The 23877-nt window shown below is 40.1% G+C and overlaps 1 protein-coding gene across 1 annotated transcript in view; it reads right to left on the reverse strand.

The window, feature by feature from the left end:
- USH2A (usherin) overlaps nucleotides 1-23877 on the reverse strand; it is a 433394-nt gene that overhangs the window by 140872 nt on the left and 268645 nt on the right. Inside the window, exons 42-48 of the mRNA XM_028724645.2 lie at nucleotides 19487-19821; nucleotides 15522-15644; nucleotides 12985-13148; nucleotides 8838-9047; nucleotides 7314-7516; nucleotides 5025-5137; nucleotides 72-270 (exon numbers count right to left, since the gene is read on the reverse strand). Of these exons, the coding sequence (XP_028580478.2) occupies nucleotides 72-270; nucleotides 5025-5137; nucleotides 7314-7516; nucleotides 8838-9047; nucleotides 12985-13148; nucleotides 15522-15644; nucleotides 19487-19821 (1347 nt within the window). The remainder of the gene's footprint in view (nucleotides 1-71; nucleotides 271-5024; nucleotides 5138-7313; nucleotides 7517-8837; nucleotides 9048-12984; nucleotides 13149-15521; nucleotides 15645-19486; nucleotides 19822-23877) is intronic.

Consider the following 23877-nt stretch of genomic DNA (forward strand, 5'->3'; position numbering starts at 1 on the left):
CTCTGAAGGTGGAACTCACTCAGTAGATCTTAATATAAAAGCAGGTTCACCAGCAGGTTAATTGATGTTACCTTAAACTGTGGGTTATAGCACAGGCCTCCACAGATATTTTCATGGATATCACATTGCAAGGACAGACATGCCATTCCACCCTGATGTTTTGATAGCTGCTGTGGCACGGTGCACCGTCGCTGAGCTTTGCGTAACAGATCATATCCTAGGATGATGCCATTTGGTTGTCCTGGTGATGCCCAGTTAATCTGAAGTGACCTAGAGCAACAAAAATCATTAATGTGTAAGACAACTCATAAGATATGTGAGTTCCATTTAGCTGTTGCTGAAACTGAAATCCATACAGGTGTCCTTTTAACATTGCTGCAACAGAGCTATGAGTTACAAAGCTCTGGCTAAGGTAAATCATTGTTGGAGTGGTATTTTGCTAACTGATTTGAGAGATCCACCTGAAAAGTGGTATATAAATAGAAATACCTCAAACAGACAGAGCACTGTTTCAGTGTAACCATTATTCTCAAGTGTTTTCAATGTCTTAAAAAACAAACCTTTCTTTTGGTACCATAGAATGATATATTAATACATCAAATTGCTACAAAGCATATGTTGGATAGTCAAAAGCAAAATTTGAACTTCTTATAAATTTCTGATTCTCAGGAGTACCAGGGCAGGGCAATCTACTTTTGGGAAGTACTGGCACTTGGTTGACAGACAGGACTTTCAACAAGAACAGGTAAAGGTAAAGGACCCCTGGGTGGTTAAGTCCAGTCAAATTCAACTATGGGGTGCAGCACTCATCTCCGCTTTCAGGGTGAGGGAGCTAGCGTTTGTCCACAGATGGCTTTCCAGTTCATATGGCCAGCATGACTAAACCGCTTCTGGCGCAACGAGACACTGTGACTGAAGCCAGAGCGCATGGAAACACTGTTTACCTTTCCGCTGCAATGGTACCTATCTACTCACACTGGTATGCTTTCGAACTGTGAGCTTGGCAGGAGCTGGGGTGCTGGGCACTGAAGTTGCAACTTCTGCAGGCAAACCACTGCACTGTGACCCTTCCTGTAGGTTCTGCAGACCTGATCATCTCTGTTGCCATATTCACTCAACTAATAGGCGGAGCTAAATGCTGTCTGCTATAAGTGTCCACAAAACCAGACTGTAGCATTATAAAATATGGACACAAACCAGGCAAAGACAGGTTCTTTTGAGTTCTATAAGTTCAATTAAGACTTAGGCACATGCTTAAATATTTCCTATTAGAAAGATGGACTTACTAGTGCTTCACTCTAGTAGGATCACGCACTTATCATATGTTATTCCCAACATACATTTTAAAGAATGTTAAAGCCCAATTACATGACTACTGTCAGAATACTTGGTGACATTGTAAATTAGCATTCATTTAAAGTGAGATGGTTAAATTCAGATAGCAGCAGCTGAGATAAACTTTGACATTTTTACAGAATAAAAATAACACAGTGAACTATTATTCCACCACCTTGAGGTATAAACAGAGGAATGTATAACAATAACAATATGTAGAGGAAGGATTAATGTCACCTGTGAAGGGATAACTTCACAGGTTACTTGTAGAGTCACCATTATTATTCTGAAATCTCCATCTGACTTGCTGAATTAATGCCATAGTCTGTGAAAGTCTATTTTATATTCACTGCATATTCTACTCAAGGCAAAAAATATATATCCTTACATACAAATGACATTACTGACAAACATATAGAGGAAAGAAAGAAAGAAAGACCCTTAAAATTATTTGAAGGCTGGATATACATCTTAGTGTATATTATTTCAGAGCTAAGCAAATATGTAGTAAACAGTATTTAAGCATAGACTGCTTTTGACACGGTGCTCCTTGTTTTTGTTCTTAATCTTTTTTTACAAGATGAAATTTATCAGGATGGCTAAAAGGAAGTGCTTATTCGCACAGCACATATTTAAACTATGGAATGTGCTCCCCCAGGAGGCAGTGATGGCCACCAACTTGGATGGCTTTAAAAGAGGACTGGACAAATTCATGGAGGAAAAGGCTACCCATGGCTACCACTCAAGATAGTCATGCTCTGCCTCCATTGTTGGATGCAGTCATGCTTCTGAATATCAGTTGCTGGAAACCACAGGAGTGCTTTGTGCCTGGGTCCTGCTTGCAGGTTTCCCATAGGCACCTGGGTGGCCACTGTGAGAACAGGATGCTGGACTAGATGAGCCACTGGCCTGATCCAGCAGACTCTTATTATGGTGTGAGATATGAACAGACAAAAATAAAAGTAGAATCTTATGCAAAAAAAAAAAAAAAAGCAGTTAATTTTTATCTCCAATGGTTTGTGAATTTCGTGCTTGCACTTTTATGCTTCCAGAAACCACCAGATCATCTCCATTCTGACTCCTCACTTTTGAAGTTCCCACCTCACTTTTAAAGTCTCCACTTTGCCTGGAAATGTTATCTGGCTTCTTTGTTTAATTGCTACTGATGGGACTCCATGGGCGAACGACAGGTTCATACAAGATTGTTTGAATTGGGCCTTTGACTCACCAACTGAATCAAGACTGAGCCAGAACTGCACAAAAGGTCCTTCTGATACAAGCGATGCCCGCTGGATATCTTTCATTACCACAAAACATTGGCTAAGCTGCTAGAAGAGATTAGCTTTCCATTACAATAAGTGGCTATCATCCCAAAGACACTGAACAAGTTGGGTAGTTAATAACAGTTTCTGCAGAACTTGCACAACTTATATCCCAGCAAATTAAACATAGTCCACAGGTTATGTCTGACAGTGTATGAGGGTCTCGAGAAAATTCCTGTTCTTGCTTGCTGCCTGATAGGAATAGTTAAAATTGGATACATGTCACGGGTTGCATTTGGCTGCTTGATGGGTCACAACTTGGTGAGATTGCCATGGCCTAATGCATTGTGAGAACACATTTAAACCAACTGTATGTAAAAACAATAATGGTATAGCCTTAAAATACTTCTTAAAAGTCACCGCCCACTTGCTCCCCAATCCTCAAAAATACACACATGCAACAAAGAGGAAGAGCTATAATAATTCTAATAAAATCATGTTGCAGAATGTGAGTTGCATTGCCCTCCTCCCATGTGGCTCTCTCCTAGAAATCATACCTTTTCCCCATTGGCAGATATGTATTAAAATGTCTCCTTGTTTATACAATCTGTTATTTTCCCCTTGAACCTATTCCTTGATGGAGGATAAATAAGAAAAATTCATATGCAGGCCGGCACCTACTGAAACTGCCAGCTGTAGTGTTTGTCATATTTCAATCAAAGTTGAAGCCAGCCAGCCATTTTTATACTGCATGGTCCCTACATACTCAAGGACCAGAATTAATGAATTAGCTATTGATTAAATTCCACTCTAGCAAATCCACCGTGGCAAATAAATGAACTACCCGGGGCACGTGTAGGCCACAGCCAGACATGTCCGGGCAATCGATCAGTAGTTAGTATTCTTTTGGGATATGGGAACAGCTGATGATAATATGACATGTAAGGGAAGGCAATGGAGAAAGTCTGTTTCTGGCTCAGCAGATTATAAAATCTGCAAGGTATTTCTGATCTTCTTGCATTTGTATGTTATGACATTTTTAGTTTGTATATAATAACAGAGACATGCATAAGTGTTTTCCATACTCCAGACAAAAGCATACATGAGTGAAAGTCAGGGGTGGGGAGAGGGATGATTTCCAGAATTGAGTTCTTATCATCAAACAAGCTTTGACTAGACATGTTTATGTGACAGAAAAATAGCAAGCTTAATTTCACCTAGCAGTTACACTTTGCACAGACAAATAACAGAATTCAGAGAAAATGTACAAAGAGAAAACAGAAGTTTCTTTGAAATACTGCATGTGTAGATCCGTTTTGTTAGCATATTTCCGAAGATTTAGGTGTCAGATTGTAGTTATTCAAAAGAGACGCTTCTCCCACTCACAAGAAACAAGCTAAGCACCAATCTCTGCCAGAAGTGTAATAAAACCACATCAACAATAACAAGCACGCAGGAGGCTAACTACTTTATTGTTGCCGTAATTTTGATAAATGTCTTGGCAATGGGCAGCCATTAGTTACAACCTCTCTTCTGGCCACGCTGGCACTCCTGGATCTTTTTAGGAAAAGAATGACGGCATTTGTCAGTATTCAGCTGTTTTTCCAAGTCTGGCAACCATTTCCTTTTTGTGGGATGGGGAGGGAATTCTCCATAAGAAATAGATGGAAGAGAGAATACAAGATCAAATATACCTAGATCTTTGTTCAGGCATTGTAGCCTCCCATTCAATGATGGGAGGGTGTGGAAATGCACTGCCCCTCCATCACATCCCTGTTGCCCACCCCGTTCATCCTCCATACACAGGAAGAGGAAGGACTTCAGCAGCGAGCCTGATCTACGCACCGGACCATAAATATACACAGAGGGAGCTACAGGTTCAATCTCTTCTGAATGAAAGATCTCAGGTTACAGAGCTGGGAAATAACTCTTACTTGTTGATAGAGTGTTCTTTATATGTACACGCTGCATGTAAAGCACATAGCTTGTTTTTCTTAAATTAATTACAGGCATGGGGCATGGTTGTGCTTGTTGCTGGGATCCTAGTGTGTGTGGCTCCCTAGCTGTAACCCTCACCAAAATATTGCCATTATCTTCACTGTCCCGTCCCCGTCCCCCGCCACCCAACGTGGCTATGCAGCTTAGTAAAAAATAAATAAAAGTGGCCATTAATGTCAATGGAAACTTCTATACTAAGCCTCACTTGATCCAGAGATCCACAAAGAGAGACTTCCAGACAGTTAGGAAATGCTAGCATAGATAGACCAGTGTAGAAGGCATCTTCATAAGTTAATTGCACTATTTCTTCTTATCTTTGACACTATGAGCGAACAACAATCGTTTTACAGGCTGAAAAGCACAAAATCATTTTCTGTTTCTTTTATCTCCACAGGTTCTTTTGGTTTTAAGACAAAGACACTTAAATACCGTGGACTGAGGACGTGAATCCGTGGTGCCGATAGCTCTTTTGGCTCATCTTCCACCGTTGTAATTTGTGTTTCGTTACTTCTCACACAAGCATACACTGTACAGACTTCAACCTAGAATAGTTAGCAAGAAAGAAAACTATAGTTTTAACTATTCAGTAACTGAAGTTAGAGCATGACTGCAAATCAAGTAAAACTGAGTTCAATGTGATGCTCTTTCATTCATGTTTAGCCATGGTTGGGCTTAGTGTCACATGGCCCAGTAACTGCCTATTTGTTTACAGGCTCAATTTTAGAGGCTGGTGTTTATCTACAATCCCTAAATAGTTTGGGGCCAGGCTATCTGAAGAACCACCTGAACCCATGTGAACCTGCCTGAGCCTTAAGATAAACATCTGAAGCCCAACACTCTGGCCTGTCAGTGAGTATTTTATATACCTGAAGAAGCATCTCCAACCCCCTCATTCAGCCCAGACACTGAGGTCCAGTTCCCAGGGCCTTCTGGCAGTCCCCTCCCTGCGAGTGAGTGAGGTTACAGGGAACCAGGTAGAGGACCTTCTCAGTAGTGGTGCCCACCCTGTAGAATGCCCTCCCATCAGACTCCAAAGAGATAATCAATTACATAACTTTCTGAAGACTTCTGAAGGCAGCCCTTTATCAGGATGTTTTTAATTTATAATGTCTCACTGTGGGTTTGTATATTATGTTGCAAGCCACCCAGAGTGGCTGGAGCAACCCAGTCGGAAAGGTGGGGTAGAAGTATATTGCTGTTGTTGTGGGATCCCCTCTGATCCTTACCATATCTGCTTTCTGAATCTACCAGCTTTTTATTTTTAAAATAGGAATGGTTTGCTTTCACAGCAATGTATTAATGTTTGATGAACCCTGAAGATGAGAGACAAAATATGACTCCCTCAGTTCTTAAGAGTACTTTAAATAGCTCCAAAGAAAGACTAATAATGTCACCTTTGCATTGGCAACTCAATACATGAAAAGTACCAATCGACAGATGTCAACACATGATGACAAAGGACAAGACAGGCACAAATGTAGACATTTTTTTAGGAAGCTAAGTATTTGCGTAGGGACAGAGTATGAAAGGCAAAAAGGTTTTTTTAAATAAAATATCCGCAATTACAACTTTGGATTTTCTCTTATAAGTCATTGCCACAAGTGCTGGCACTAATACTCAGATAGGATAACGAAGAGCAACTGATTAATATTGCCTTTGGTAAATTAATATGAAGGTCCCCGAAGTGTGAAAGTGCTTGGAATTTGTGTTACTGTTGAAGAAAGACAAATGTGTGTCCATGCAGAAACTGGAAAGTCATATGTGTATTAATGGAGGTGGGGGCCTGCTGTTGCAGAGGGGTTGGAACATAGAAATCTGTTATGGTGTGCCTCTGGGTGACGTTTATTTATGGCACGCTGCAACGGGATGCAAATTTTAGGACAAAGTATACATGATTACTGTTACGACCTGCCCATACATAATTCAGACTAAGCCAAGTCTGAATGCGACAAACAAAACGGGAAAGTTGCAATTAAAGCAAAACAAACTGTTCAAGAAATAAATGCAATTCAATTACAGGGGAAATAGTTGTAAGCTCTTGTCTTGAACATAATTCAAAAAACCTGAAAATTACATATAGATTTTGGGGTAACCCAAGGATAAGGAGACAAGAGGAGGAAAAAGAAGGGAAAGAAAGGTTTTAAAAATTAATGGTATTTTTAGAAGACTAGGATTTCATGGCTGAGATCAGCCTGTTCCACAAAGAGAAGGGAGGAGGGGAAGGATGATAAAAGGCTAACGAATGCAATATCATTATTTCTCTAGGTTGATGTATTATGCATGCCTGATGTTTCTAAAACAATTACAATTTTGTTTTAATGAGTAGGAGTAGGATTGTTGCCTCTTTATAATATATATTGTAAGTTTAGTATTATGGGATCAGAGGAGATGTAGTTTTGATGTTCTTGAGATAGAGGAAAATACAAATATGTTACACAGATGCAAAAATAAAATGTATGCTCAGAAAAAAAATCCTTGTGAGCCCATTGATTTAAAAATATGAAACCATTTATATGTGTGTCTATATAAAACTCCCATCAGATAAATATATATATACACATACTACAATAAATGCTTATGTGGTTATTAGATTTGCATGTTTTTATATATATTCAGAATTGTTCCTCAAAATACCAATGAAAAGCAGAACAATCTCCCACCCCAATTATGTAAAATCAGCTACAGCATACGTATAGATAAAAAAAAAGTTGTTCAAACCTGTATATCATAAACAGTGAATGGAGACAAATCTCCTAAAAGCAGAGACCCGGGTGCCTTCATTCCAGTCTTGTATCGCTTATTATTTACATAGACAGAATACTCTGTGACAACACCATTTGGGTTTGAAGGCGATGTCCAGATGACACGTACAGCTGTACTGTTGATGATGACAACCTCTGGAGGGAACATGCCCTCCGGCTCTAGAAATAAAGGAAGAGGCTGAATAAACTCCAGCTGTCTCTGTAAAATCATGTGTTTAACCAAATGCAGATTAGAATTTGGGTTTAGCAGAGGGTCTGCTGCTTATCTGCTTGCCTCTGATGAAGTTATCACTGTCTGTATTCCTCTCTAAATTGGCTTATTATAATCTCAGTTAGAAACAGTGGGAGATGGTGGTAAAGCGCTTTATACCACCAGCATCGCCTTCATCTTTAGCAGAATGCGACCAGTGGGATACAATGATGAATTATTCACTTATCTGTGTGGCCCCATCCACAATTATTTGGTTTGGCTTCATTCTTCACACATGCCCAAACAGCAATCTTGTTCCTAAAGCAGCAACTTTAAATGCACTCTGTGGCGAAAAGTGACATATCAATAGCTTTTAGCAGCCTTGTAACTTGGGCAATGAGAAGCAACGTGCAATACTGTTATTATGTAAATGGTTTTGAATGCTGATTACCAAGGATAATGATGAAGCCTCACTCCTCCTCTTCAAAATCTTCCTTAGCGTTAAATTACACAAATTATTTAAGCATGTCAGAAATAGCTATGCAAAAAGACCTATTTTCATCTCGTAGGTCCATCTTAACCAGTTGAAAAATTGCACTCGCAAGGAGTTCTATTTTATAAACAAAAGGGGGCTGACCTTTGGCATTGCAAAGGAAATGCAATCCCCACTTAAAGTGCTTTGCTAATGACCTGGAACACTTGCTTCTGAGGTAATGATATTATAATGTTTATAATGAGACTTTATAAAGCCAAAAAGATTAGAAAGGCCATTCCAAACACATTTCAGATTCACAAGTTGCTTTCTTCCCTCCCTCCCTCCCGCTTGCTAACTGACTTGGAAATGACTCATAGGGAAATTCTCCCAGAGAGTGGGGTTTACACCTTCCATTTTTGGTGACTCAGGAATGGCCTGAGAGTTGACTGTCATGTCAAAAGCACACTGCTTGGCAGAGCAAATCTTTTTAAAAACCATTAATTGTTTTTTAAATCGCTCCGTTTATTGACATGAACTCAGCTCCAAACTGAGCACACGGATAGTAGTGAACAGGGCAGGATGAGAACAAAGTGGGTTAATATCCGCTATTAGAGCTTTGTGCTGCTGTCTCAGTGGGACCTTTTATTGATCGGCCACTTGATGACAACCAGCACTTAAGCATTTTAGCGTTTTAGTCCTTTTCCCTCTTATACCGGAAATTTCATAATGGAAGGATGACTGATCTCAACCCTAACAAAAATCAATCAATTTCATTCTCAGATTTTAAGCCAGGCTGCATCCAGTACTAAACCTACCTCCGTCTGATGTACTCACATGCACCACCTCACTTGTGATGCTGTGCACCCCATTGAAGACTTGAAGCGAAATCCAATACTCTGTGTTAGGTTGTAGTTCTCCAATGACAGCTAGGTTTTCACTGGGGGGGATCTTCCTGGTGTTGTCATGGCCAGAGGTGTTCCAGGAGAGGACATAATATTCAATATTTCCTTGAACATCTTGCAAGGCTGTAGAATTAATTAATTTTTTAAAAAATAATCCCAATAATATTGGAAAAAAAGAAACTGGAAATGAAAGGGCAAGTAATAATATTCTTGCACGTTCTGGTACAGTATTGAGTTTACCGGTAACACTGGTTATATATGCAATAGACTTGCTGCAAAGGCTTGTGCTCATGAAACTGTGGACTTTGAGCCTAGAGACTAGGCACCAAGGTATAGTTAATCTTGTCAGTGCCAAATATATTAGAAGCATGGGGAGTAAACCAACTATTCCATGATGTATATGTAATTTGGATTCCTAAGCCCCTCTTGGGAACTGCCTTGAATGCTGGCTGGGAAGACCATGCTTTGGGGACATTCATCCACCACTCCTTGCACATACTGATTCCAGGTCAGCAGGGAATGCACAGGCCTGTCTATTTCACTAATTACATCCAGGCAAAGTTCCAAATTATCGATTCATAAAAAACCACACCCTAAAGGACTCTTCAGCTGTTGCCAATCATAGAGAGAAATAAGCATCATGGAAGCAGAAATTCCATTCATAGCCTTCAGCATGAAGAACTGCCTCTATCATGGACTGAGCAAGATTTGGCTGTTTGGCCCCCACTCCCTCACCCCAGGAGGTCCTCAGTGGAAGCTGCTGCCTGGCAACACCAGTATGAGGGCAGAATGCTGTCTGAATAAACCTGGCATCATATGGCTACCAAGTTATTATTATTTTTTCTGATACCACATTTGAATGTGATTGTATTCTTTTGTGAGTCACTTTGAGGGCCTTCTGGAGGCTATAAAGTGTGGTACAAGTATCAAACAAACAAGCAAACAAATGTAGTCTGGGGCCATACACCATGTTCCCACATGCATCATTGAATTGTAAGATGCATCCTCAAACATTACACATCCAGTATTGTTGAGAATTACATTTTTTGCATTATGGCATTGAAACCTACAGGGTTGACTATACTTAAAGGACAAATCATGCCATAAAACATGGGTAGGCAAACTAAGGCCCGGGGGCCGGATCCGGCCCAATCTCCTTCTAAATCCAGCCTGCAGATGGTCCGGGAACCAGCGTGTTTTTACATGAGTAGAATGTGTCCTTTTATTTAAAATGCATCTCTGGGGTATTTGTGGGGCCTGCCTGGTGTTTTTACATTAGTAGAATGTGTGCTTTTATTTAAAATGCATATCTGAGTTATTTGTGGGGCATATGAATTTGTTCATTCCCCCCCCAATATAGCCTGGCCCCCCACAAGGTCTGAGGGACAGTGGACTGGCCCCATGCTGAAAAAGTTTGCTGACCCCTGCTATAAAATAACATTTTGGACACTTTCTGTTCTAGTTAATGTGTGATTATTGTACTGAAAACAATGGAATTTAGGAGTGCTTATCTTAGTGTGCCCTAAATCCTTAACTTCAAGCACAACCTAAGCATCTGAGGAAAAGGATAGCATCATTGCTACTGAGGAGATGATGATGATGATGATTAAATCTATATCTCACCCTTCTTCCTAAAGGAAAAAGCAAACATGTATGCAAACGTGCTTTTTCAAATGAAAAATCAGTCAGGGACAAATGTTTGTAATACAAATAAAGGTCTCATTACTCAAACCACTTAATCCAAGAGGTACCAAATTTAGCTGCTCCAAAGTCAAACTTTTAATTATGACACCATAAAGGACTGACTCTAATCCTATTTGGATTTCAATCACATTTGGGGATATCAGTGCATAGACAGGAGAAGTGGTGGATCTTCCCATCCACCAAATGTGTGAACAGAACCTACCGGTAAGTATCTGCAATGTATACATATGTAGGCTCTTTGCATGAAATTAGATCACTGAAAAATGCAGGCTCCCTGCTTGTATGGGGAGAGGAAAAGTTGTACCCGCGTAGATTTGTTCAGAATTTCAGCGAATGCATGGAGAGACCGTGCACTGATATACCATCTAAACAGAGCTTTTGTTTCCAACTTCTTTTATTTCTATAGTGCAATTTTAACAGGAGCTATGTACCACCAACTTCTGTTTTTCACTCAAGATCCCACCAGAAACAAAGACATAAAAGAAAGCTATTTTCAAGTGATCTAGTTATTGGAGGGAAAGGCATAGGCCTGTGACAAAATGAAAACATTTGGAAGAAGGTAGATTGCTAGTTTGCCTAGTGTAATGCATTCCAGCAATGAAAGAATAAATGAGGGTTTGCTCTAATGACCCTCACTTGATGTTTAACCTTTGCATTCATAAACAGATATCTAGGAAATTTCTGCAGTAAGAATGAAAATGAAGCCAGATTGCATTACCTCTATCTGGAAGGTCAGAGGTTCAGATTACTAAAGTAATGAAACTTCAGCAGCCTGCTTCAGATCTATTAGGTTTGTCAGTTTTTATAAGCATGCTTACTTCAGGCATCCAATTATAAAATAAGGAGCCTATATTTGCTGAGAGTCACTAGCAAGTGCTTACAGACAGATTTGCATGTACATATTGAAGAATTAACCCACTGCTTTGATGGACAGGTAATCTGGATTAAATGGATATGTTCCTTTTAAGATGACACAGCACAAATGTGTACTTTTGCATGCACAGAAAATCCATAACTCTCCTGGATGTGAAGAAGAGTTTGAACCAAAATACTGGCTTCAGCAAGTCATTGTGCCAATCTCCCAAGAGCTCTGAATCTATGTCTTATTTTGCTCTGATTTTATTATAATTGACCACAACATACAAATTGTACAAACCAAAGATTTGTACATACATGGAGAGCAGGGGCAGGCACAGCAGGCATGATCTTGCCTCTCTTCTATACATTGATTATACATATATGGAATTTCAAGGTTGAAAAGGGGGCTGGTTTCTTCCCAGGTTTTGTTTCCATCATTTCGAAGGCATTTAGCTCTTAAACAAGATGCCAATGATCGTTCAGCTCACCTGAGCAATGTAAATCATGAAAATGGATGACTTGGAGCTAGCTCATATACGGATGACCTACGCTTGATGAGTGCAACTTCACTTAATGCTGGGGTGGCTAACCTTTTTGGGCCTGAGGGTTGCATTTGTTGTTGGTCAACCCTTTCAAGGGCCACATCCAGGGGTGGACATGCACAAAGCATAAGAGAGTGTGAGCAGCAAAGCAGGAACTGCTCAACCCAAATTCACTCTCTTGCTCGCACATCACACACATGCAGGGGACGCACACATACAGACTACACTTTCACCAAACATATGGTACACCTACAGACCACAAACCTGCTTGGTAAACACACACACACACACTTCACCTCCCCATCATTTCATTCCCACTACAGCACTGTAGTGGGGAAGGAGGGATGGGGGTTAATGAGAGTCTTTTTTAGCTCTCCATCAATCTGTTCAGAGAGGGGGGGAAGGTTGTAGAATCCTAGGCCCTTCCTCCAGCAAATTGGAATAGGAGAAGTTCAATGTTACCTACGATGCACCTCTCAGCTGCTTAACTGTGGCACAGAATGAGTTTTGTAGCAAGTCAGAGCACTCTGGAATAGGAAGGAACAGGTCAGTCTCTCCCAGTGTTTCCCAGGATGGCTCAAGAATAATCAGACCTGATTGGAACACTCTTTACTCCCTCTAGGAAACAATGGTGGGGCAGAGGGATACAGATCCGATCGCTGCAAATGACTTCACTGCCAGTAAACTGAATGCGGGGAAGGTGGGTCATAAGAAACAGCTTGGCAGGCCAGACCTGGTCCTGTTAACCACCCTGGCCTATTAACTTGCATTTGTGAATATAACAACACAGATCTGACACCACAGATCAAACTTTCACATCCTTTTGATTGCAAAACGTTCCCTCAAAGTTCACATATTCTGCTGTCTGTCCTTAAGTGTAGAGAAATCAAGCAATCCACATACATGTGGGAAACAGCCCAGCCCTGATTGGGAGTCAAAATAACAAGGGCACTTACTTGGGGTGGACCACTTCACTTCTATAGCAGTATGGTTAAGAGGTCGTGCAGTGACATTACTTCCCTTCTTTGGAAAACCCGCCAATGTTGTAGCGACCACTTCTTCACTTGATGTGTATCCAACCTCATTCTGCACTATGGTCTTATATTCATATGTTGTGTACCTAAAGGATTAATACCATTAAAAGAAATAGAAAAATATATATCCTTTGAAGAGTTGAGGCATGCTAAACATGTATTATTGTTCTACTAACCATGAAAAAGGAAGGCTGTTTTTTCTTTTCTTTTAAAAAGGTGCTTCTTTATACTGTTTGAGAGCCACAGACAAAGAATTAGAGGTTTGCTTGAAATACCAGGCCAATACTAGCACAGTAACAATAAACAAAGTATGATGCCATATAGGATTGTTATTGTTTTCCAAAGTAGTGAGGGATTACAGCTCAATTCAAGATGCAATTACAGCAATGGCAAGCTGCCAGCACTTAGATATAAAGTTGATTCAATGGTGTTTTTCCCTCTTTGGGAAAACCCACTGATCTGAAGCTCTGCATCCCACCCTAACAGTATTTGCCTTATGCTTCATCAGCTGATCCCAGCCAAATATAAAAACTCAACGTTTCAAATAATACAGCTGTGTAAGTTCGAGCAATGTATGCTATAACTGCCAATGAATGAATGAATGAATTAATTAATTAATGTGTGAGTGTGAAAGGATAGCCTCATCTAAACACTATATTTTTTTAAAAAAAGTTATAACCAGAGAAAACCCTTTCTCCCCTTTAATCTCTTTCAAACAACAACCAGAGGTAAAGTGTCAGAGCTTAAACATTGTGGGGGGTGACCGAAAGCCTGCTCCAATAAGTCACAGTCCTAATCAGGATAATGCCCCCACCCCCAGCCATCTGCAATTTTTGGAGAAAGAAAGTGTAGAGGTGGATGCATTCATTTTTCTTTTTTGGGGGGGGAGGGGGAAGAGTTGCACCTTTAACAAAAAGCATACTTAATCTAAGTTGTACTTTGACTCGTATTCTTTCAAACTTCACTTCATCCCTGTAGCAGCAGCCAGTCTACAGTACTCCCACCATTCCCAGACTATCAGTTAATCCTCCCCTTCCTCCCTATGCTCATTAACCTCCTCAAACTTACTCCAGAATCATCTGTATTTCCTACAGGGAGATTTCCTTCTGGATACACAGACAAACGACAAAATGGCTGCAAATTTATCTTACAACACTGTTCTCAAACGTCCTGCTCATTGATAATCTTCTCTACATCTAGCTGTCTTTCAGAGATTCTTGTCCAGTAATCCTGATGCTGAAATGATATGTGATGTTAATGTTCCCTTTTTTTGCTTGCAACTTAAACTTGCCTCTAAGAGAACAATCTCCAATTGGAAACTAGCACAGAGGGCATTTTAATTTCTCCTTCCCTTCTGGGTTTCCACCTCCAATTCACTTCAATCCCAGCAGCATTTGGTCATATGTAGGGAAAGAAATGGATATCTGAATCTTTTCTTTACAATGCCAAAAGAGGACGGGGTGCTATATGGAGGTGGATAAAAGGCATGGTAATAAGGGATGGTAAGCCCTGACATTGGGCTCCTATTGGAGATTATGCCTTGACTGGCATAATATTAGCACATTGTTGAATTCCATCCTATGTTACTCCTCTCGCTGAATGTTATGGCAAAATTAGGTCACTCCCATAATTTATGCAATTAATTGCGTACATTGTCGTTAGTTATTCCATCTCAAAGGAATATCATTTGCAGAGTAAAAGGAACAACAGTGTATACTACTGATCATATTCAGCAGACTGGTTTCTGTTCTGAACACAGGACTAATAAACAAACATAGGAAATTTCCACTTCCATTTCATTTTTTGTTGGAATTATCCAACATCCCTAATGGCAGCCCCCTCCCCAGGCTGTTCCTTCTGAGCACTTCAACTGTTCCCCTCTACTGGATATCAGCTATTGGTGTCATAAAGCCTGTCCTGTAACCCTTGAGCTAGCCAGCTGCCCTCAGGTATGGTGGAGAACACTCTCCTGTCATCAGTGTTGAAGACTGAGCTACCAGTCCACTTAGAATGGAAGGGGCTACCATCTTGTCCTTCACCTCAGGCAGCAAATGCCTTAGGCTAGCCTTGTTTCCTAGGCAAACACATCACTAATTTACAGTGCAGATCCCTGCTGCGCAGATGCCCTGCATGCCAATGTGTAAGCCGGTGCTTGTATGATTTGACTTTAAAATTAAACATGTGTAAATGGCTTGCCTGCTACCCTGGTAGTTCAAATCTGGTTTTCCAGAGCCTGATGCTCTTTAAAACAGAACAAAAATTGCACGCAACATGCAGGAGTCACAAAACAGCAAAAACCCAGGTGTGTTAATAATGGCAAATGCCAAAGGAGATGACAGAAAATATTTCATTACATAATTAACATGTTCACAACACAGAGACACGAGCAACACTTTGAACTATTAAGCATAGTCTATACAAAATGCCAGCATTTGTTTTTATAGTTTTTGTAATCTCACCTGCTAAGACCCTTATCTTCATAAAACCACTGAGTTCCTGAGTAAATATTGTGCCAGAGATTTAAATCTTCAGGGGGATTTGATGCAAGTGGCTGCTGGATTTTACGTCTCAGGAGCTCATATCTAACACAAAAGACAAGCAGAACGCTGGGATTATCTCAACTAATGTTATTACACAAAAATCAGGTTGCTTTTAAAAGTCACACACTATTTTGTTTTTCCAACTGTAAAGTTTTTTTTTAAAAAAACACGTTTCAGGATTTGACATTTTTTGTAACTTACCTAATGAGTTTCAAAACGGATGACGATATGTTTCACAACACTTCTTTTATTAGGGAAAAAAAGAATCTGAGAGTATTTAATGATTTATAACATTAAACATTTGCATAACCTTTCAGGATAACTTGACTTAAATTTAGTACAGCACAGTTCACGTTAAGGAAGAAAAGCTCAATGGAATCTGTACAACTGAATTCACAGTTGAAGCTATATCCACGATGCAAATTTAAACTGGCTAGAATTGGTTTAATTACAACAGCTTCGAAAACTTTGTGACAAACAGGCTTGAAACCAATGACCTTTGGGGATGTGCCTTACTTGTTTCAGGAATTCTCTTGGTCCTATTGTAACCATCACTACCTTTATTTTTGATGTTCCAAGGTGAATACCAGTGAGTGTCAGTAGCCAAAAAGACAGCACCCACAGACTAGAGGCTCATACCCCGACCTGTAGGAAAATATTGGTGGGGGCAGAAATCTAAGAGCCCATCATCAGGACTGAGTGTGTTCAATAACCATTGTGTATGGTGTGAGATAGCAAAACAGGGGTTATAGGAATGGAGTATCTTTTAAAAACATACAGCATGCTGACTGACTGGAAGAGTAAATGGGAGAATGGAAGGTCTGACTTGTTCCTCCTGATTTCTGATTAAATTTAAGCAAATTTATAAAATAAATTCTAGGATTGTACCATGCACAGTTTGGTTTTACCAATGCATAAAGGGCCAATGATAAAACAACGCAACAAAAGCAAGCTTGATTGTACACATGATCGCACCAAGATTTGTCTTGTGCAGTGTTTGACTAAGGCACACTTGCATCTTTGGAAAACATCACACAAAATGACGCAACTGTATCTCTACCTCTCCATCCCACCAGAATTGAAAGAGGCTGTACAGTGGTCAGCCAACGTCTAAAGGCAATAAACTGAGATGGATAAAATAGGGGGTCCTGTGAGTGAATAGTTCTCAAGAGAGCTGACATGTCCTGAAGGAGAAGGTTCAAAGTCTGGGGTAGTCACTGATGCCAAACTCTCACCTGAAGCATTGGTTGCTCCAGTGGCAAATAATGCCTATGCCCAGTAACAGCAGGTTCTTCAGCTATGACTGTTCCTGAACCAAGATAATCTGGCCACAATAATTCATGCTTTGATAACTTTCCATATAAATTACTACAATGCATTCTACATGGAGCTGCCCTTGAAGATGATCTAGAACAGGGATGGCCAACTCCCAAGAGACTGCGATCTACTCACAGAGTTAAAAACTGGCAGTGATCTACTCCCTTTTGGGGGGGGTTCAGGTCAAAGATGTTCAGCTTTTTTAGGAAGGGGGTAAAATGTTGAGCTTTTTAAAGGGGAGCCACAGTTCTTCAGCATCCAGTGGTCTACCAGTGATCATGCCTGATCTAGAAGATGCAGCTAGTACATAATGTAGAATGCTGAGAGGAGTTGTCACAGGAAGCACATCACTCTCATTTTAAGATACCAGGAACAATTCAAAGTGTTAGTACTAGTGTGCAAACCCCTAAATTATTTGGGACTCAAGTACTTGAAGGAGTGCCATTCTGCATATCCCGCAACCTACAGTTTACAAGGCCCTTATTCCAGTCCGTTTGCTGCAGATGCCAAGGAGAGTGGGAATACACTCTGCTCTGAAATTCCCTCCCAGGGTAGACCCCCCAGACCATGTTTAGGAGGCATCTGAATATGTCTTTATTTGCTCAGGTCTTCAGAAGGGGAGAGGTATTGTTAGTTTTATCAATGTAACTTTAATTACTGTGTGTGTGTGTGTGTGTGTGTGTGTGTGTGTGTGTATAAAATTTATATATATATATATATATATATATATATATATAATTTTAGGTTGTTAATAGCTCTGGGCACCCTTCATGGAGGAAGGGAAGGGAAGAAATGTAACTAACTAATAAATAAATAAAATATGTACAATCTCAACACATCCAGTTTGTTTTTTGTGATGTTTCATTAAGGCCCACAGATACACACATGCATTGGTATTAAAACTCCACCCACAGATAATCTCGATGCAGCTATATGTATGATTACATTCAAATATTTGTTTGCTGTAATTAATCAATGCACACGTGAACACTGGCAATGTAGATTAAGGAACTGAAGGAACTTAAAACCACAGTAAACTGCATATACACAGCACTGTATAAAATTCAGAAATAAATACTAATAGACAATTGTTGCATTGGAGCACATTTAGATTAGGCTATTTACGAATGACAATGAAATAAATAAGCTGTGGATTGTGCTCTTAATATAGCTTTGTTATAGTGATTCAGTTCATCACCGCCACCCTCAGTTTATTACAGTCAACAGACCAGTGTTTTGGTTGAAATCAACTATAGTAAAGGGACTCAAGCTCAAGTATTCAAATTTCAGCTCATTTGTGGATTGCAAGTTTCTTTCTCTTTGTATAAATTTCACCTCTATCCCAAGAGAGCAACCCGAGAAACTGAATTCCAAAGTTAACATCACCAAAATATGCTGCTGTCTTCACATCATAGGGACCATTTCAATGTTATTAGTTTATCAATGTCAGCAGAACCATCCTCTCCTCCCCGCCTCCCAAAACCCGCAGAATTATTTAGTTCTGGTTGGTCTCTCTGTAATTTGATGTAGAAGCCATGAGAAATATCACAATCTTTTAAAGCATTGGATAGTGACTGCGTACAAATCGCCTCCACTGGTGGCAGGTGCCCTATCCTCTTCTCTCCCCAACACATTGTGCTGAGCAACTGCTTCAGTGGTTGTTCTGGTTGGAAGCAGCATGGCACACCATGAAGAAAATGAAGTTTTCAGGTGCAGGTTATGTTGTGTTGCTTCTCTTACCAGTGGTGAGAGAATCATGCTGTAAATATATACAGTAATGTAGATTGCTTCCCAAACCTGACTATTTTATTATTCTGCAATGCATGCAATTAGTCTGCTGGAATGTCTCATAGTTACATATTAAGCAAGAAAGAGAATAAGATCTCATAACACACATTTCCTTTTTTCTGAAGTCCAGAGGGTCATTCCAGGGCTACACTGGAAGAACTGCTTTGTAGATAGGAGCAGGAAGGTCTATGACAGCCAGTATAGAAAGAATGAAACTTTGATTCTACAGACATGTGGTGCGTTGGCAAACTCTTCCGCACCTGCATTTTTGATCAGCTCTTTCTCACTCCATTGTTATGTTGGCCAACATCAATCTAAACAAAAGACTTTGGGATCTAAGTGAAAGTGGCTGAACTTCCAGAAAAATATGGAACCATCGTAAGGACTGAAAACACATCACAAAAAGGATGGTCTCAGATAACACACAAATGGGAATTCTGCTTTCATAGTGTACAAATCTAGAACTACAATCTGTTCCACGCTGACTTGTCTGCCACAGGACACCTTATGGATTATATTGGGAAGCATTTCAGGGCCCTGGAGAAGCCTACTAGTCCTCAAATGATGAGAAAATATCCCACAGAAATACTCAACATCTCCCTGGTCCTGTGGTGGGCCACCAGTCTTCTCTGCCATTATGGAACATTTTACTTCAGGAAACCCTGGAAACCTTCCAAAGAACCCTAGGGTTCCTGAGACCACAGCCTAAAAACAATTTCTCTGGGCATATGTAGAGACCCATATTTTCATTAAGTTGCATATGTTGCTATTTACATTACCTTATGTGGGGTCCATTGGGCCTGGATGGTGGTTGCCAGGAAACCGCAATGAATGATTCACTGATTGGGGTCACAGACAATGGACTAATGCCTTGGGGGAGGGTTGGATGAGTCATCACGTACGTAGCCAGACTTTCTGTGCATCCTCCAATGTAGCCACCTCCACCAGAGCAAGCCACTATGGTGACTGAATAGTTTGTGAAAGGGATCAGATTGGTTACTACGTGGTTCATTGAAGATGATAAGTTGCTGGTAAGGGTGATTCGAGGGTCTGGCATGCGGATCTCGTAACTAAGTATTTCTCCATTCAATATGAAAGGAGCCTTCCAGGAAACCTGGGGAAAAAATAAAGTTTTTTTCTTTAAAGAAAGAGAATTTTACAAAAACAGCAACAGCTCTCAAATTAGCACAGCTCTGACAGCAATGTTTTCTTCTAATATGTCTATTCTAGACATTTGTTCCCAATCATTTTCAGGTCACTATTTCTCATTATATGGCCACGTTAAAAAACGAGAAGAAGAATTGTCAGCAGTTCATGGATCTTAGCATACTATCACCAGGGCCGGCCCAAGACATTTTGGCACCTGAAGTGAACCACAAAATAGCAGCCTCCCCACCAGGGAAGAAGGGGTGAGTGAAGATCTACATCAGGAAAAAGGCAGAAATAAAGATCTACATTGGGAATAAGGGTGGGAGAAGACCAGCAGCACCTCCTCTTCACCAAGAGGCCGCATGGTCTAGCCCCACCCACACTGTCATGTTAGGATTCCTCCTAATTACTCCTAATATGTAATAGTTCTCTACATGTACATCTGTTCACATGGATATCTCTCCCAGGCAACACACATGGATATCTCTTCCAGGCAACATTAATCAGGGAAGCACTGACAAAGTGCATAACAACGGCTGTGGGTGGGGCTAGTCCATGTGACCCTATGATCACTCTCTGTGTGATGGAGGGGGCATGTGTGCCTCCCTATAGAGAGCAGCCATTAGGGTGTACAGATTTAAAATAGACTTCATAGGGTGGCGTCTAATTTGTACTGCATAAGACACAGACCTCCCCATAGTAAAATGTGAAACAAAGGGAACCTAGTTGTTTATTATTTGAAAGATCAAACACAGAGATGGGCAGTGGAATACGATACGATAATCTTTATTGTCATTGTCCCATACAGAACAACGAAATTGAAAAAATCTACATCAGACATTCAAAAACCAACAAGCCTGCTATCCCAGCTATCCCAGCCTGGTTAGCCCCCTAAAAACTCTGATACCCCAAAATATACTCTCATAGAGACTACCTTACACTGCGTTTACAACCAAAATCACATTTGGATAGAAACTTTTTCTCAGGTGGCTAGTCCTAGTCTTTATAACCCTGTACCTTCTTCCAGAAGGCAGAAGCTGAAAGAGATCATTTCCAGGGTGCGCACTATCCTGCACTATCTCTGCAGCTTTCTTATGGCACCTGGAAGCATAGATTTGATCCAAGGTGGGAAGAGTACACCCAATTATTCTCTCTGTAGTCTTTACAACCTTGGACAGCATTGTTTTTTCCCTGACCGTGCAGCTCCCAAACCATACAGAGACCATAAGTTAATACACTCTCAACAGTACAATGGTAAAATGCCATCAACAGGTCCTTTGAGAGATTATTTTCCAGAGGATTCTCAGAAAATATAACCTCTCCTGTGCTCTCTTCATCAGGTCTTTACTGTTTTCTCCCCAGGTTAGGTCATCTCTGAACTCCATTCCCAGAAGTCGAAACACTGAGACCTGTTCCACACACTTCTCCTCAATCACGAGTGGCTGAATATTCAGTTTACATATGCTTTTATTCATCCATATACTATATACTTTCCTTCATCCTTTTTAATTCTTTAAATCAACATTATTGTATTAATCATTCTTCCACTATACAGAATATGTAAACAGAAAAGCCTTAATAAAAATAATATTAACAAATCATTAATCAAATAATTAATATTTAAACAATTTACTGACATTACCTATGAGTGATGTCAGACACTAACCAACTAAAATAACTAAGATTATCTATTACAGTATTATTAAGGGCCACATATGAGCAATATTGAGAAATATGTTAGTACAAAGTAGGAGGGCAAAGTTTGAGTATTTTATACTGAACGTTTCATTTATAATTTACATAGCTTTGTAAATTATAATTGAAATATTTATAATTTAATTGAATATGTTGCTGGACTTCATTTCCCATTATCCCTTACCATTGGCCATGCTCACTAGGAACTGGAGTCCAGCTATAGCCACAGGACCACAGATTTCCCATCCCTGCTTTAAAGAGTATATTAATGTCAATCAGCTGGTAAAATGTGAGTGCTATAAAATAAATAAAATCATAACAGAATTATCAAATATCTTTTCCTAGTCCTCAAACAATTCTTCACTCTGACCACTCTTAGATCAGTAATTTCACAGTCGAAAATATACCAATGTATAAACGGGCCAGATTTCAAAAACCACTAGGGAATAAATAAATGCCAGACGTTAAGAACTCATTAAATTTTTAGTCTGTGATACTTGTAAGGCACCTAGCAGCAGAATTTTTTTAGCAACACTAAAGGTCTTGGGTAAAAAGAACTTGGAACAGTATTAAAGAAAACATTGTTAACTGCAACTTTTAAATCACAGGAGCAGGAACGGCTTAATAGTATCGTCATGGAAAAGATTTCACTCTGGCAAGGCTTAAAAATTCCTATTCAGGTTTTTTTTTGTTACTCCTAACTCACAACATGAAAGTAAATGACAAAAACACCACACAAAAACAAATCTAAAGCTAGGGGGAGGCAGAACTGAATCCATCCTAGTTATTTGCATTATCTTCATCCTCCCTAATGAAACAGTGTAAAATCACCCAAGCAAGGCAATATTATGCTGTAATTTACAACATGAAAGAAAAGATATTTCTTCCTGCTACACCTTACACGTATTACAATGCACAACTAAAACCCCAAGGTGGCAGTTGACCATTCCTCTCCGAGAATCAGGTGACTGTAAAAGGAGGATGTAAACAAGAAAGACCACAGAAAACTGTAATGCTTTTATGTTCCTGGAAGGGATGCGAACAGAAGCTGAAAGTAGCAGGTGTGTGCTGGTTATTAATAAGCTGTCCTGCACTAAAATACAGCACTGAAGTATTCCCCACCTAAGAACACAGGTCTTGGTTTCACTTTGTAGGAGAAACAAGAAAGAACCTTTCTTCCCCTACTTCAACCTTCACTAGCCTGGGGTCTGCCTGGTGTTTTGTACTACATCTTCCAACATCCCTGGCCATCGGTCACGATATGGGGAGCTGGTGGGAGTTGTGGTCCAGAACATTTGCAGGGTTCAAGGCTGCAGGAAGCTGCTTATACCTGCACAACTACTTCATGCACACGAAAGCTTTTGCCACAATATATTTAATATCTTCAAAATGCCACTGGTATCATCATTTTTGTTTTGCTGGACAACAGCACAGCTACTCCTTCAGAACTGGGGATGCAGATTTACTTGGACGCCATCTCATTCTACCTAATTATTACTGGTGAAACCAGCTTGGAAGAAAACACACTCACCAAAGCCTCAGATATTTTTCTCAGTGTCTTGTGATGGTGAACAGCAAAAGCTATTATCGAGATCTGTTTCCCCCCCACCCTTGTCCTCATTTGCCAAGTGTCCTGTGATGTCAACCTCCATTCATTTAGAAGGAGTGTTAAAGACTGGCTATAGCCTTGCTGTGATCTGCTCTTTCTAGCATCCATCACAGAACCTATTTTTAAGATGTATAAAAAGGACTCTTTCTCAAACACCCTCTTCTATTAAGCCACCTGCTTTAGTCAACCCCTACAGGAGTCATTTAAAATAAAGCTTAATTAATCATGCTACTTGAGTGCCTTGCAGCCATTCCACATTTCCAGGGCAGACGCCCAAAATCTGATCAGGTTGCTCTTTCATGTCTATCAAAGAGCAAGTGCTTGTGAGCCAAGAGAACTTGTTACAGAATTGGCACCGGCAACTATTCCATTGTAGCATGGAGTGTGCTACAATCTCTACAAAAAAAGAGAGGGAGAAAGGCTAGCTAGAGAAAACTCTTCTTGCAAAGGAAAAACAATTACAGGTCTGCACAGAAGAAAATGCTTTTGCACTGCTCAAAAAGTCCTCTGGATACAGTATGCTGGGCTCCAACTCACAGTGAGGATGTAGAAGAAATTCAACTTGGTGAGGATTTTAATGCCAACCTTCCTGGTTTGCAGTTTCCGAAAGAATACACAAACTGAATCGCAGCAATCCTTTGAAATTCGCAGTTTTTTAAGATGCAGTTCTTCAACCAAACAATGTGTACAAAATGGTGCATTTGGGGGAATGTGTGT

The sequence above is a fragment of the Podarcis muralis genome, chromosome 3 (genome assembly GCF_964188315.1).
Source record: "Podarcis muralis chromosome 3, rPodMur119.hap1.1, whole genome shotgun sequence".
NCBI classification, from domain to species: Eukaryota; Metazoa; Chordata; class Lepidosauria; order Squamata; family Lacertidae; genus Podarcis; species Podarcis muralis.